The sequence below is a fragment of the Vulpes lagopus genome, chromosome 1, assembly GCF_018345385.1.
Source record: "Vulpes lagopus strain Blue_001 chromosome 1, ASM1834538v1, whole genome shotgun sequence".
Taxonomy (NCBI): Eukaryota; Metazoa; Chordata; class Mammalia; order Carnivora; family Canidae; genus Vulpes; species Vulpes lagopus.
The window spans coordinates 9,294,530-9,311,340 of record NC_054824.1 but is presented as its reverse complement, the minus strand read 5'-3'; the positions used below and the strand labels follow the sequence as shown (position 1 = coordinate 9,311,340).

General features: G+C 33.5%; 1 protein-coding gene across 5 annotated transcripts in view; it reads right to left on the bottom strand.

Annotated features, from left to right (window-relative positions):
- Nucleotides 1–16,811, bottom strand: part of ATG5 (autophagy related 5) — a 124,832-nt gene that overhangs the window by 92,915 nt on the left and 15,106 nt on the right. For 4 of the 5 annotated variants that reach the window (XM_041760301.1, XM_041760304.1, XM_041760305.1 and 1 more), the window contains 2 exons: nucleotides 13,658–13,785; nucleotides 4,289–4,367 (listed from right to left, as the gene is read on the bottom strand). In XM_041760301.1, the coding sequence (XP_041616235.1) occupies nucleotides 4,289–4,367; nucleotides 13,658–13,785 (207 nt within the window). The remainder of the gene's footprint in view (nucleotides 1–4,288; nucleotides 4,368–13,657; nucleotides 13,786–16,811) is intronic. The other variant, XM_041760307.1, reaches the window with a different exon arrangement.

Below are 16,811 nucleotides of genomic sequence, written 5' to 3'. Positions count from 1 at the left end.
ACACCTTTGTGTTTACAAAATAAATTTTTGCTCAGGTTAAGTTAAACATCTGAAAATAATGGGAGTTGGTGAGCAAATCCTCCTATAATGCTTCAATCGATAAAACATAATGAAATTATGCTAATACACAGTATGCATCCTGGAGAAAAAAACCCAAGGATCAATTAGCTAGAAGTTAAATCCTGTCAGGACTCCTACTGTGAATAAGAATACAAAACATAAAGCTCAGAGTATGGCTGGTAATCATTTAATACTTCCCCCATGGAGGGTTGTTTGTCAACTAAATAATTTTACTCTTACAGGCATGGCAATCATTATGGTAGCTGATATAAAACATGCTCATGTGCTGCCATCTATGTTGACTGTGCACATATAATGAACTTGTGCAATAAAGCCTAAAAATCCAATGGAAAAAAACAAAAACAAATTAAAAAATAAAAATACAGAACGTCTGCTCTCAGCCCAAACCTACAAAATCAGAATCAAAATGGGTACCTTAACAAGACACCAAGGTAATTTGCATGCACATTAAAGTTTGAAGGGCACCACTCTAGACGTTAAAATTCATTTACTATAACCACTATATATCTATTCAAATGACAAACAGCAAAGTCAGTTAAGAATTAAAGAAAATATCTGAAAACTACTTAACAGTTATTCATTCTCCTCCAAGAATTCAGTCTGAACCACTGAAATGATCAAATGTGTATGTGTGGTAGAGGCAGAGAGGGTTTCTTGAGGAGTTTATTATTGTATAAAACCTAATCAAAATCAATTAATATCTTTGAAAGCAACTGTAAAAGAAATAAATTCCAAGTTGTCTGGTTAAAATACAGACATCATTTGACATACTCAGTAGCATTAAAGATAAAATACATACTGACACATCAACTGACATAAAGTTGTTACTCAATAAATTCAATCTATTGTAAAACTATTATCTAGAAACTAAAGACAAAACAAAATCCTGCTTCCTCACTCTAAAAGCATTTGCTTTTCTGCCTGTAAATGTCATACTGTTTCATTATAATCAATCAAAAGCCATAAAGTAGTATAACAGAAATAGGACTACATTAATCAGGATAAGCCATCAATAAACACATGGGGACAACTTTTGAGGAAAGCTTAGTCTTATAACCCTAAATAAAGGGAACAGTATACAAAAAGAAATCTGGGTAATAATTTTCCTCCAGTATGGGCCAGGGGCAGGAAGTGTAAGAACAGCTGATAGAAATACATTGGTAGCTTGAGCAAATTTAAAACACCTTCTATAATATCCTTATTAGCTCTAAGATTCTGTTTTCTATTTAATTTCTCTAATAAACTTCTCATCTGGGAAGAAAATGGTGACCTACTAAAGACCTCAAAGAGCGATTCATTTAAAAATACCAAGAATATACCCATTATACGTAACACGAAAATCCTATTATCTGTGAAAAATAACCATATTTTCTAGAACAAAAACTTAGGAAGAATACTGGCACTGTTTTACAGTTTTGCAAATATCTTTAATGTTTGGGTTTGTAGAAACAGATGAATTATTTGCTTCTACATTCAGTGTTCTACAATGTTATTTTGGTTAATTTACACAAATATATAGGCTTATAAAATATGTAGCTGGGAAAAGGAGTAGCATTTTAACAGACTTTTCAGGTCTGTGAATATTGTTTTTTGATACTACACCAGATTCAATAAAATAGTTAATTATAACATTAATGTGGAAACTGAAAGCATATCAATAAACATTTTGATCTGTTATATTAAAATCCCTAATTCTGGGATCCCTGGGTGGCGCAGCGGTTTGGCGCCTGCCTTTGGCCCAGGGCGCGATCCTGGAGACCCGGGATCGAATCCCACGTCGGGCTCCCGGTGCATGGAGCCTGCTTCTCCCTCTGCCTGTGTCTCTGCCTCTCTCTCTCTCTGTCTCTGTATGACTATCAAAAATAAATAATTAAAAAAAAAAAAAAAAAAAAGACTGACGGAACGGAAAAAGAAATTATAGAAGGGATTTCTGAAGGAGATTTAAAAAAAAAAAAAGAAAAGAAAATCCCTAATTCTGACCTTGCATTTTGAATGGATCTTTTTCACATGCATTATTTTTTAACATCATGCATTAACCATCTGGAAAGTATTTGTTTACTGAATTAATGTAAATCTTTTCTAAATGTTGACACATTTCATTACATAAAATTTCTTAAGAATCAGATCTGTTAAATAACCACCAATCTCATCAGAAAATTGTTTTAAGAATAATAATGTTGTCAAGGTCATGGTAGCAGATATGTTCTCCAAAATTCTAACTTTCACTTAGAAGTACATCTTATCACTGGCAACAAATACTGTCGTCATTGCAATGAGAGATTCACTTTATTTAAGAAACTGTCTTACAAATATCCAAGTCTGAATAGACACACTTTGTATCAGTCACTCTTTCAAATAAAAAATGGTGTTTTATGAAAAAAAAATGGCTTGTTCACCTTGACCTGAAACAAGGACATAAGTGCTTTTCCTTAAGACAACCATCACAGTTGACATACAGCAGGGTGCTTTATATGTGCCCTCCATTTCAACACATAGGAGATTAAAAAGACATGTACTGAAGAGTTAAGATTAATATTAATCAATAATTTGTACTGCTTCATCCAGAACAGTCTTAAGTGAAACTGATGTTCTTCCTACTGTTAAGTGTGTGGCAGTGAAGAATAAAATAACCACTTGCACAGTGTGGTGCACTGCCCGGCTTTGTGCTTTGGTGCCAAGAGTTTTACCCACCATCTCTTTTGCAGATCAGTACAAACGTAAACACAGAGGAAAGGGTAAACAGCATCTGATTATTATGATGGAAACAGATTTGACCTCAGGGATCCTTTGAAAGAGCTTTGGGTACCCCTATGGATCCACAGACTGCTTACACTAAAACAAGCATAACAATTCTAAGCCTTTCCTATTATTATTACAATCTACTGATTCAGTCAGTCAGTAATTACAGAGGGTTTGGTATGTAGTGTCAGGTAGGTACTATAAAGTGTCTCAGTGTTTGTCTTTGTGTCATTCACTCATGTATCCCAAGCTTCTAGAACAGTGCCTGGCTGGTGCACAGCAGGTTTCTGATATTTGTTGAATCAATAAATAAATGGGCAGCTATGATATATTTTAACTTAGATTCTAAATGCTTAGAATGCATCTCTCTCATATAAATAATCTAATTATGGAAATTATTTTTCAACATAATGGGAAAAACTAACATGTTAGGCAAAATGGAACCCCTACAGTCATTATACTTGGAGTAGTTTTATCTTCAAACAGGTCTAAACTTAAATTATTATATATACAGGCAGTCTTTGCTTTGCATGGTAACATGGTAACTGAAAGTCATGCACATCAGAACCATATCCTCACTTTGGTTCCATGGTAACTAAATTCTGTAGTAACATGGTACTGTGCAAAGCACATTAGTATAAATGACAGGGAAATAAATGCCAAGGACCCATACACTCAATTTTAGCAAAATGGGAAGGAAAGTATCTTAGGAAGAATGGGTGAGCAACCTTTGGGCAGTGACTGAATGAGTGCCCCCTACAGGAAAGCAAATTAGACACCTAAAATGACTTTTCAAGTTCTTAACATGCTTCACTCCCACAATCCATTGCCCTTTGAGAATCACTGCCTGGTGATGAACTAATAGAGGTATTTCAATCCTTCAGTGGTATTTGTGAATTGCTTAGGGAGCAAGACCTGAAGAATCAAGGTGGTAAAGGGGAAAGACAGACTACTTTATGAACTATTAGGACAATATTAAGTTACAATAAATCTGGACTGGTCTTAAAAACTACAGGAACTGAAATTTCTCAAAACATACTCAGATCAAGCCTTTGGACTTCTGTGTCCTAACCCTTCTCACAATTCAATCATAATAGCCTTAGAGTTACTCAACAGTATTAAGTTGTACTCCTCCCCACTCCCATGCCCACATCTAAACTCAGGACTTTATTCTTCCTATTTGATTTTTTTAAAATGAATATATAAATATTCCAAAATATTACAAATTTTAAACATAGTGTATTCAGCTCCAGCAAATAGGCATTTATACATTAAGTGTTTAAATGGCTCTGCCAAGAGTTGGGAATAAACTCAAAGATATATGTATGAACACTAGCAGCAGCTTAGCATTAAAAAAAAGTGTCATAGGAGAAGCAATATACAACTTCACTTAAAAAAAAATTCTACTCCAAGTCTACTTACTAAGTACCACAAATGGGAGAAATGGGAAATGCTATTTAAACTCTACCTTAAAATGTACTGTGATGTTCCAAGGAAGAGCTGAACTTGATGCAAGAAGATCAAATAGCAAACCAATTGGATAATGCCTAAAAATGAAAGAGTACGTTTTAAGAAAGAATATTTTAAAGTTAAAACTACAACTCCAAAATAAATTTCAGCACATACTGTAACATCAAATATCAGGGGCCTTTACCCACAAATCATAGAACACAGTTAACTGCCTAAGCTAATATGGTAGAGTTTCCCCGTATCAGTTTTCTTCTAAGCATTTCATTCCCCAATGAAACCTCAATATACATAATGGAATTGTGCCAAAGCATCTTTTATCAGCCATGACAACTGTTAGATCACGGTACTGCAGTATCTGATTATTATCCCAGTATTCACATTGGACAACAGTTTTTTAAAGCTTAAACATACTTAAAAAATTCTAAACCTAAAATATTAGAAAATTTTAAGAACTAAGAAAAGCACCTCAAAAAGGCATGCAATCATCCCTTTTGTGGTTATTAATATTAACACTATAGAATGTCTTTTATTTATGCATATATATATATATATATATATATATATATATAGATTAGGCTTCTTTTACAAAACACTATAACCTGCTTTTGTCATAAAACAGCACATCAACATTTTCCAAAGTCACTGAATACTTTTCTGCAACCTCAGACTAAAGTTTTTTACAAAAACAAATTTTGGACTTCCTAAATAAGAGAACATTTCCTAATATAATCATTACTCACAGTGAAGCAAATTATTTAGCAATAAACAAAGGTTGATAATACAAACCTTGTAGATTTCAATGAACAAATCTTACATGTTAAATCATCCTTTTAAAGAATCTAAAGTGGCTTAAATAATGAAACAGAATTAAACAATACTTCCAATAAAAGCAAAAAGAAGACTACTTGGTGTCATGTACAGTCCTGTTCTCTTGATGTTAGTGAGTTATTCCTAGATTTAGAAGCTGAAAAATTTGGCAATACATCTAATTCCCCTCAAAATGAGTGACCAAATACATTGCCTAACCAAGATTCAAATATTAACTAATATTAGTTATTTTTGCTTACATCTACATAATACAATTGTAAAAATCACTAGAGGTCATGTATTATTTAGAAAGAATTTAGAAAAAAAGAGAAAAAAGAAAAAAAAAAAAAAAGAAAGAATTTAGAATGAATGCCCTGCTAGTAAAATAAAAGGTGGGTATTTTTACTCATGTATGTGTTGTATCTGAATAATAACCCTTAAACTACTCTTATTTGAAAGTTGGCGTCTAACACAAATCTTTCATAACCAAATATGAATACTGAAGGAAATTTTGGACTACCAAGTAATAGAATGATTCATTCAGAAACATTTCAGAAACTAGAAAAAATCCTTGGTCAAAAATTAAAATAAAAACAATATTCTGAAAAACAAAAATACTGCATTACATAAAGTTATACGTTCTATCCAACTCTGGTCCTTCTCTCTGAACTTCCTAAAATTGTACAAGCTTTACATAATGTCTTGCATTTTTACAAAAACAGACTTTTTCAGTCCTCATTCTATTCCAGGAACTCTATTTCATTATTCTAGGAATTATTTAATATTATTTATCAATTATTCCCAACTATGCTTAAAAAAGGGGCATCTGGGTGGCTCAGTGGTTGAGTAATCTGCCTTTGGCTCAGGACGTGATCCCAGGGTCCTGGGATCGAGTCCCACATTGGGCTCCCCATGAGCTCCTCCCTCTGCCTGTGTCTCTTCCTCTCTCTCAAATAAATAAATAAAATTAAAAAAAAAAAAAAAGACGAAAACAGTAACAATTTGGAAAAATAATGGCATCCTAGAAGGATGATACGATATTGTGTCCTTCCATTTTCTCATTGTTTCAACTAAAATATTACATCAGGGACATCTGGGTGGCTCAGCGATTGAGGGGCTGTCTTTGGCTCAAGTCATGATTCTGGGGTTCCGGGATCAAGTCCTGCATTGGACTCCCTGCATGGAGTCTGTTTCCCTCTCTGTCAATGTCTCTGCCTCTCTCTCTCATGAATAAATAAAAACTTTTAAAAAATGAAATAAAATAAAATATTACATCATATTTCAAGGAAGTATAAAGTAAGGATGTAGACCCCATCTTTGGAGTCTGTTTTTATCTATCTTAATACAGCTGAAAATTCAAAATGTCTTATTTTCCATGCATAATGGGAAAGAAAGGAAAATTGACAAGGGAAGATGTTACTCAATTATTAGATAAATCAGAAGGTTTTTACAGAGACAGCAGTACTTTAGACTTTAATGACAGTGATAAAATTGATCATGTAATTGAAATCTCAGACTATGAGTCATTAGATGATATTCTAGGTGAATTTTCCAGAATTCAAAAACTAATGAATGAACAATATATTTCTAAAGACATGGCATTCTTATCCACTTAGTTATTCAATGGCAATAATTTCATCATACATTATTTTATGACAAGAACCTGGACTACTATGTTCAAAAGATGTGTGATAGGATTTTTTTTTTTTTTATCTTTTATGCTATTTGTGCACCGCAATTTACCTGATAGTAAGTGATCAAGAGCTAAAGGCAGATTTGTACTAAAGATGACTGGAAGGAATTACATGATGTAGAAATGAACAAGTACTGAACTGATCATTCTAATTGGTGATTATTAATGTAAACAAATATTTTACCACAAAATCATGACCTGTCAAAAGTTTAAAAATTTCTTCAAAAAAAAAAAAAAAAATTTCTTCAAGCATAGCTGGTAAGTACAAGAGCCAGAAGTCACAATAAGTTAGAACCTCTTATAGGTCTATGTGAATGCATGACAACTAATGAGTAGTTGTATTCAGAAGACATTGTCCATTTCCGGTATCTATACTTTTAAACCCAGGAAAATATAGAATATAAATGAATTTGCTGTATCTAAATGCTTTTTAAAATTGCTAATAAGTTGTCACTATTCCATTATACTTCCCTTAGTCATTTACAAAATGACTTAAGTAGGGTGCCTGGGTGGCTCAGTCTGTTAAGCATTTGCCTTTGGCTCAGGTCATGATCCTGGAGTCCCAGGATCAAGCCCAGCATCGGGCTCCCTGCTTAGTGGGGAAGATGCTTCTTCCTCTCCCTCTGCCACCCCTCTGCTCCTACACTCTCTCTCTCTCTCTCTCTCTCTCAAATATATAAATAAAATCTTTAACAAAAAATGACAAGTATATATAATTTTTTAAAGTTCACTGGTCTCTGACAGTAAATGATAACTCTTTTTTTCTGAATATACTAAAGATTAGGATGAAATTTAAGTATAATAGTTTCTAATGCTTACATTTAATTATAAATGTATGTAAAGTATTAACATAAAAGCATTCTAAAATATAATTACAGGGGTTCCCGGGGTGGCGCAGCAGTTTAGTGCCTGCCTTTGGCCCAAGGCCTGATCCTGGAATCCCAGGATCGAGTCCCACATTGGGCTCCTGGCATGGAGCCTGCTTCTCCCTCTGCCTGTGTCTCTGCTCCTCTCTCTCTCTCTCTCTCTGACTTTCATGAATAAATAAAAATCTTTAAAAAAAAAAGAAATGTTTAAAATATAATTACCAATTATCCTGTAACAATCTTTAAAAATAAAACTGCACCAGAAAGAACTATTTTCTTTACATATAGACTTCTATTATCAAAATCTGTATGTATAGCTTTTATGTGGCTCAATGTAGATGTTTAGGTTAGAATGATTTTGATGCGGATACTAACTCTAAACAAATATACCACCTGAATTAACTGGTTCCAAGAGTGCTTATTTCTGATGAGTCTATTAATATGCAAGAAAGGGCAGCCCCAGTAGCTCAGCGGTCTAGCGCTGCCTTCGGCCCAGAGCGTGACCCTGGAGACCCGGGATCGAGTCCAGTGTCAGGCTCCCTGCATGGAGCCTGCTTCTCCCTCTGCCCCCCCCCCCCCCGCCTCTCTCTCTCTCTCTCTCTCTCTCTCTAATGAATAAAATCATTTACTTAAAAAAAATATATATGCAAGAAAATATTTAACAGAAAACAGAATTTGCAAAAATTAAAGGTACTGAATCTCTCTTACACTATAATCTGATTTACATCAAGGGTTTCAAAAGTACTAATTTGTACAACTCCTCTAAACAGATATTCTACATAGTTTTGTCAGGAGGCTCCTAACCCACAACATAGAAACCACATAAGCCATAACTGTAAGTAAATCATAATGTAACCATTTATCTGTTATGTTGCTCTCCTGCCAATCTAACCTAAATTTAACAAAAAGGAAGTGGTGAGGATATGAACCTGGAATATATCCCAGAAGAAGATCCAACTAGTAAAGGTTCAATCTACTGCCCAATAAAAACTGACTGTGCCAGAATAGTTAGTCTTAGGTCTATTTTCACATTTTATTCATTTTCTTTCTCTTCCTTAAACTGCTCTAGACTATTTTAAATTCAATTCTCAAAATGAGTAATATTTTCATTTTTCTTTGCATAAGCTGTTTCTTCTTTACCCTTTCATTACTGCTAAAATACATACACACATACTGGCCACATGTATAGCAATAACGGATATGTTCCTAAGTCAGCCAAGGGTGCTCTCAGTAGTTTAAACATCTGCAGTCATGCTCATGACTTGAGCAAAGCAACATTGTAACACAGCATTGAAAGAAAGCTCCCCATATATTAGAGAGAACTATTGTCCTACTCCATTTCGCTGAAATAAATGCATCCTATTCATAAGCCTACTAGTGATTCACTGGAAACAGGATTATATTTCACTGAATAAAAAAGGGTGCAAATCGGGGTGCCTGGGTGGCTCAGTCAGTTAAGCATCTGACTCTTGATCTCAGCTCAGGTCTTGATCTCAGGGTCGTGAGTACAGCCCCACATTTAAAAAAAAAAATAATAATGCATGCAACTCAAATGTACACCAAAGTAATTTAATGATTACAATCAATTTTGCCTTGCTTTACCTATAGAACACAATTGTAAATTACCACTGTGTTTCACAGCTTTCTAAACCTACTCTTATGCATGAAAAAGTACAAAAATACTCAAGAAGATACTACATGTCTCAAATGCAAAGTAAACCACATTTCAAAATTCAAGTTTATAGAATTTATAAAATTTTAGAAATTCGGGGGATGCCTGGGTGGCTCAGTGGATCCGGGATCGAGTCCCACATCGGGCTCCTTGCAGGGAGCCTGTTTCTCCCTCAGCCTATGTCTCTGCCTCTCTCTGTGGGTCTCTCATGAATAAATAAATAAAATCTTTTTAAGAAAAAGAAAAATTTTAGAAATTCACAACCTTAGAAAAAAGACAAGCCATAAGAGAGAAGAGTATTTATGATTAAGAGGTTATTTGTTAAAATTTACTTTTGAAACCAGATAGATACAGTATTAAATTCTGGGTCATTCTGTTATGTCTATGTTTAAGATTAACATCAGTGTTTGCTGCTCTTTTTTTTTTTTTTTTTTTAATTCTAAAGGTAGTTTCAACTTCTTTCTTTCAACAACCAGTCCTGAAAACAAGTCAGGTTATACAAAATAATAATAATATTATATTAGTGACACTTGCTTTTATAGTTGACAAAAAAGAAAGGCTTTTTCTAAAATTTATACTGAAGGCCTAAGATCTAACCAATATTAGGGTATATAAACAAAGTGTTCTTTAAAGACCCAGGAACTGTTCTCTTGAAATAAGTCTAATATAAAAGTAACAAATACAAACTTTGAACATTTAATTTATGGTAAAAAGAACCATCACCTTTTAAAATGCAATGTTAGAGCACCCTCTGGTGACTAATGAACTCAAATCACTCTAAAAAAAAAAAAATCCTTGCATTGAGTTAAATCAGCACTTTCTATTTGCCCCGTAATTTTTAAAACTTAAGGAGACAAAGGACTGTAGAGGATAAAACACTAATCAAATAAAGCCCCCTCAGATTCTCTATACAAATCAACAATATATTAAGTATTCATTATGTGTATACCACTGTTCTTAAATATCTTTCAATTCTAATATGGACAAATAAGATAAGCAATTTAGAGAGAACATACAGATATGAAGAAAATAACAACTAACAAGTACAATATCAGCAGGTGTGGTGAAAAGAGCCCTGAACTGAGACTTTCAAAATCTGGTCCTAGTCACTCATTTGAGCAAGTTTATTTTATATATTTGAGCCTCATTTTCTCAATAAAAAGAAGGGATTAATTTAGATTCATTCACCCACTGAACAAACATTTACTTCGCACCTCTTGTGTACTATTGCTTAAGGTACAAAAGCCCATGCTCAAGTATCTCATGCAGATATTTAAATAATTATAATAATAAATACAAATAGCTGGAGTTACAGAGTAAGAAGGAATTTCAATTTATGCTCTTTCTTCTTTTATGAATTGTCTAAACTGGTATTTGATTTCCTTTCTCACCTGGATTTATTTAAAACTCCAAAGAATCAAGCATAAGAAAGATGTTATCATCCTATTCACATAACTGCTCCTCTACTCTTAAGACACGTGCATGGTCTCAAAAGTCCAAGTCCTACAAAATTTCAGTGGTAGCTCCTTCCCTATAATGATTATCCTATCATATGAAGCCCACTGCTTAAATGTCAGGTAGATATTGATGGTTTATGACTCCTTTAACACAGGAAGAGGACTCCTTTAACATAGGAGAAAATTGCTATAGTTGGGAGCAAAAAGAGAAAAGATCAAGACTTAGCTCAGAGGTCCTGGATTACATTCATGCCTCTGGAAGCTATTTGTCCATCAAATATATGGAGATGGACTACTACATTGTAGTAGTTGGTCCCCCTTATCCATGGGGGATATGTTCTAAGACTGTTCCAGGTATGCCTGAAACCGCAAGTAGTACCAAACTCTACATACACTGTTTTCTCCTAAACATACATACATACATACCTATGATAAAGTTTCATTTATAAAGTAGGCACAGTAAGAGACTAACAACAATAACTTACAATTATAACAAAATTTATAATAATGAAAGTTATGTGAATGTGTTCTCTCTCAAAGTATCTTATTGTACTGTACTCACCCTTCTTGTGATAACGTGAAATGATAAAAATGCCTATGTGATGAGATGAGGTGAGGTGAATGACATAAGCATTATGACATAGTGTTACACTACTACTGCCAACCTTCTAACAGTATGTCAGAGGAGGATCATCTCCTTCCAGATCGTGGCTGACTGAGGGGAAATGAAATTACAGAATGCAAAACCACAGATAAAGGGGGGAGTACTGTACTAAAGGAAAAGTTTTATCAAAACTCATTAAATACAACAAGCTCATAGCAACACGTAACTATAAAAGTGGTATCACACATAAAACATTAACACCTCAAAACCTAAAACAAAGATAGTGAACACAATTACTTTCACATAAGCTCTCTAAAAGGAAAAATATTTTTTTTACTCTTTAATAAAAGACTCTCCGATAAATACTGACAAAGTAAGAACATTATATATTTAAGCCAAAATCATTACTCTGTAGTAACAGGGAGCAATGGTCAAAACATTATTCACTGATATAGAATACAAACTTAGAGGATACAAAACATATGAAATACAAAAATAACCGCCACACAGGATGGATGAAAACAGCAGCTGAAGGATGATGGCTAAGCAATCATTTACTTATAAAAGTTAAATTGAAGTTTCCCATCTTTTCCAGAGTTTCTCCTTTCGGGGTGGTTTTGTACCCCTCCACCCCAAGACATCTGGCAGCATTTTATAATAATCACATACTATAAATAATCACTAGAGGGAATGCTACTAGCACTAGCAGGTAGAGGCCAAGGCTGCTGCTAAAAATCCTATAATGTACAGGGTAGCCCTCCCACAACAAAAAATTATCTAGGCCAAAATGTCAATAGAGCCCTTGTTAAGAAGCCCTACTTTACACTGATTAAACTGAAAAGCCTAGTGTCAGTCATGAATTCTTTACAATAATGTGTAACTAATACACATAAAGCAATGCAATTTCAATATCCAACTATAATAGAGATAGAACTGTCAAGAATATAGATATATCCTATTGCTACTGACCCACAATCTTTCCCCCTCCTTCCTTTCCCTCTACTCTCCTGATCCTTGCTCCTCTTATACATCTTTTAAGCCACCTTCCCATTCCAAAACCTCCAATTCTTCTGAGAAATAAAAAGAAACAGAAAACATTGACTTATCTATGCTGCCTGAGGTCTAGAACTATTCAAGAGTCATGAGTCTGATATATGATCATGAAGCTCATCAATACGGTTTTTATTTAAAAATGAATGCTATAAAGAACTTTGTCATCCTTTCCCAGGACTGCCTCAAAAGGTTGGGAGACATGACCTATAACTCAATACAAAATCTCCTTGTTTCCAAATCAATACAAAATATCACTTTGTATGTTTCTAAACCATTACGAAAAATCTACTCACTTGTGAGAATTCATCAACACGAAGTGAGTTCCAAAAGTTCACTCATTTCTATGTGATACTTATATTCAAGTCAGCTGCATTTATTAAACATCTACTAGCTTCCTTTTTTATGAATCTCTTTTAAAACTCATTTTAATACTCCCAGATTTAGAAAGCAAGTCTACTTTTAACCTATTTATATTTTTCATATTTAAGTCTTGACATTTTCATTCAACTACATTCATATGGCAGCATTTCAACACCTGTATCTCAGCATACTTTGAACCATTTTTTATATTCTTCTCTATAATTTGTCCAATTTCATAAAATATTTTTGGAAGCACAATTTACAAAACTCCCAGTAACAGAGGAAGTACAGAAATACATCATCTCTACATGGATAAGCCCAGATTCAGGATTTATTTTTAATACATTTCTTAAGAATTATACAATATCTAAATTATTTTTCACCTAAAAAGGAAATCAAGGCTAGATAAAATATGCGTACGGCACATGATCAACTAAATGTGGCGATCAGTTTGAAAGATGCCATTTTAGGTAATCATGTATATATAAAGATCTGTTATAAAAATTTTGGAGATAGAAACAAAATTGAATAGTGTCACAGAGTGACTTATTCATAAGGGACTCTTACACATATCTGGAAAAAAGGAAAAAACCATAGCCAAATACACTATTATTATGCCATAGAAAAATCTATTGTTGAAAATATATACAAATTGGTCCAGTCTCCCATGCATCCAAAAGAAGGTAGGAATATTTTCAGTAAAATGTTTGAATAATAGTTTAAAATTCACTGTATTATATGAGCTAGACTAGTGATTTTTTCTTTATATAACTTTTTAAAAATTGCTTCAAGGCACTATACCTTCATAAAGCTAGCATATACTCAATGCTTAATAATGCAGAAAAATTCACTCACCATTTCAGTGGTGTGCCTTCATATTCAAACCATATCTCACTAATGTCTTCTTGTCTCATAACCTTCTGAAAGTGCTTTTTCACTTTGTCAGTTACCAACGTCAAATAACTTACTCTTGGCAAAAGCAACTGAAATGAAAATTTGTAAAACCGTATTTATTTACTATTTTTTCAAAAAAATAAATACTAAGTAGGTTTTTGAATTTTAAGGAAAAACAGCCATGTTCTTTGCATTATTTTGAATATTCCACACAAACTCAACTCCTTTTTTATAGTAATTCAAAGGCTAAAGGTTAAGACTCTAAATTTCTTATGAGGTCATTACTTTAAGCACAGTTTATAGCATAAGTACCTAGAATAAACAATACAAATCTATGTAAAATCTTTCTGTAATACTTTTATCCAAATAAAAATACAGTAATCAGATGTCATGCTATTTAGCATACTTGTTATTTCTATGAAATTAAAAAATTAGTTTGATTCACCTGAATTAAATTGTTTTGAGAAAATAATAAACTCAGTCCTAATGTACATCTTGACTTATCAATCAGATAAGTCTTCTCAATTGGTCCATCATGTTTTGATAATCTACCATGTATTAGCTTAGTTGTAATGAAGAACACTAAGACAAAGATAACTCTGTCCTCTCTATATGACGCTAAAATAAAGGTAAAAAAAAAGTTTTCAAAGAAAGTACTTACAAAAATACTTCAGTGTAGCTACAGAAAAGACTTTAAAAGTCAAATAGAAATTTTTATTTGAAGAATAGGGGCCCACTATGATACCATGAATAAAAGATGGCACAATGAGAAGCTATTTGAGGAATATTCTAGCAGTGGTACGTAAGAGACTGAAAGAAAATTATAAACAGGAAATCTGTTAAGGAAATATTATATGAAGGGATGAGTGTGAAGGAATGGAAAGATGAAAAAGGTCTGGAAATCAGAATAGATTTTAGTTATTACTGAACAAGAAACTGAAAGAAAGAAAAAAGTTAAAGATGACCATTGAGGTACACACTTAAATCTTTAAAGGGCAGTAAGGCACAAGTTTAAGGTATAATGCTGTAAACTGGTGATCCTGCAACTCCCTCAATTCTGTCTTTATGAAGCCTGGGCCTACTTGGACTTTGGAGAGAAAAATCTAGGAGGGAATGCTGGACTAGGTAAAGCCTCAACTGGCATAGTTATGAAGGCCATCGTTGTTTTTCTCCCACCAAACGATAACAAGAAAGAAAACATAAGAACGCATTTAAGAAAATTGGTTAGAGTTTTATAAAGAACACACAGTGGATGAAAGGAGGAAAGTGGCAAAAATTCACGTTTTCCCAGAAGATACTCTAACTTCTTAGAGTATCTTGCTTTTCTAAGCTTCTGTCTTTTGCTGATAAAACTGTTTTGTTACTCTTTCAGGTGCTTTTGAGAGGCTAATTCTGCATCATTTTTCATGCTGTTTATTCAAAGTTATGTCCTTTGGTCAATAAACCAAGTAGAATTACGGGGCTGGGGAATACATACAAATGGAAATACTCTGAGTAAAGGACTAATATTTAATCACTGAAGATCAAGGTAACAGGTCCCAATTAGGCAAGAGAACATGACAGTGGTCCTGAGGACAACTGGGTACAAGGGGTAGGAAGTAGCTGGCATGCTCCAGTATGGAATAAAAGATACTTATTAATACTAGAAACAAGCTTTTGGATAGCAATGTGGAGTCAACAAAATAGAAGTTCCTCTTTTATAAAGAAATAACCAGAATGTAGATTAGGGAAGAAAAGAAAAAGGAAACTAATACTGTGTAGAAGAAAAAGCACTTGTTGTTTTATAGAAAATAGTATCACTTCTATTTTACATGCAGTTTAAATAACTTGCCAAAATCACATTCTATTAAATAAATGGCAAAAAAAAAAAAAATGATTCAATAAGATCAGAAATGATAGAATCAAATATAGATGTAACACGGATGTCTCTAAGAAATTAAAACAGCATGATTAAATAGCCATTTTTAAAAAATAAATAATTACACAGTTGACCCTTGAACAACATGATAATTTGGAGTGCCAACACCCACACAGTTCAAAATTCCACATATAACTTTTGACTCCCCCCAAAACTAACTACTAATAGCCAACCATTGACTTTACTAATAACATAAATGTCAATTAACAGATATTTTGTATGTTATATGTATTTTATACTGTAGTCTTACAATACAATAAACTAAAGAAAATCATAAGGAAGAGAAAATACATTTACAGTACTGGGCTGTAAAAAAAAAAATTTTTTTTTAAAAACCAGCATAAGCACATCCACACAGTTTAAACCTGTTAAGAGCCAACTATGATCTATTTGTCTAATAAGTTCTATACTAGTAAGTCCAGAACTTTTAACTTAAAATGTGTGTTGGGCATTAACTGGTAATCTATTCTACAGAGAATATTAACATACTAACTGACAGAGGTTATAACAAAAGAGGACACATCAGGACTGATGAGCATGGATAATAGCTTCTGATTTTGGGGTGCTGTACTACATGTCTAGGGTTCAAAGGTGCTGAAAAGTCCACAAATGATTTTCATGAAATGAAAACTTCTCTACAATAAGGAATGAGGAACATTAAAATATAAACTCCATTAAGACAGGGATTTGTGTTGGTTTTGTTTACTACTACATTCCAAATGCTCAAACTAGTGTCTGCTTTATAGTAGGCACACAATAAATATTTGCTGAATGAATCGGAGATCCCAAACATTAAATGACAAAAAGCCAAAAATGATAATTCACAAAGAATTTTCATTCTTAAGATAGAATCTAAACTGAAATGTACTTGGGTCTTCTGCTCTAAATTGGCCTATTGGGGGCACCTAGGTGGCTCAGTGATTGAGTGCCTGCCTTTGGTTCAGGTTGTGATCCTGGGGTCCTGGGATCGAGTCCCACATCAGGCTCCTCAGAGGAAGCCTCCTTCTCCCTCTGCCTACATCTCTGCCTCTCTCTCTGTGTATCTCATGAATAAATTAAATCTTTAAATAAATGAATAGGCCTGTTGGCATAATCTGTAACTAAGATAAATACCTATAGGAGCATTTAGAAATAACACTAAGATTTGATAATGACTATACTAAAATAAATGTAGATACAACTTATCTAATAAATATT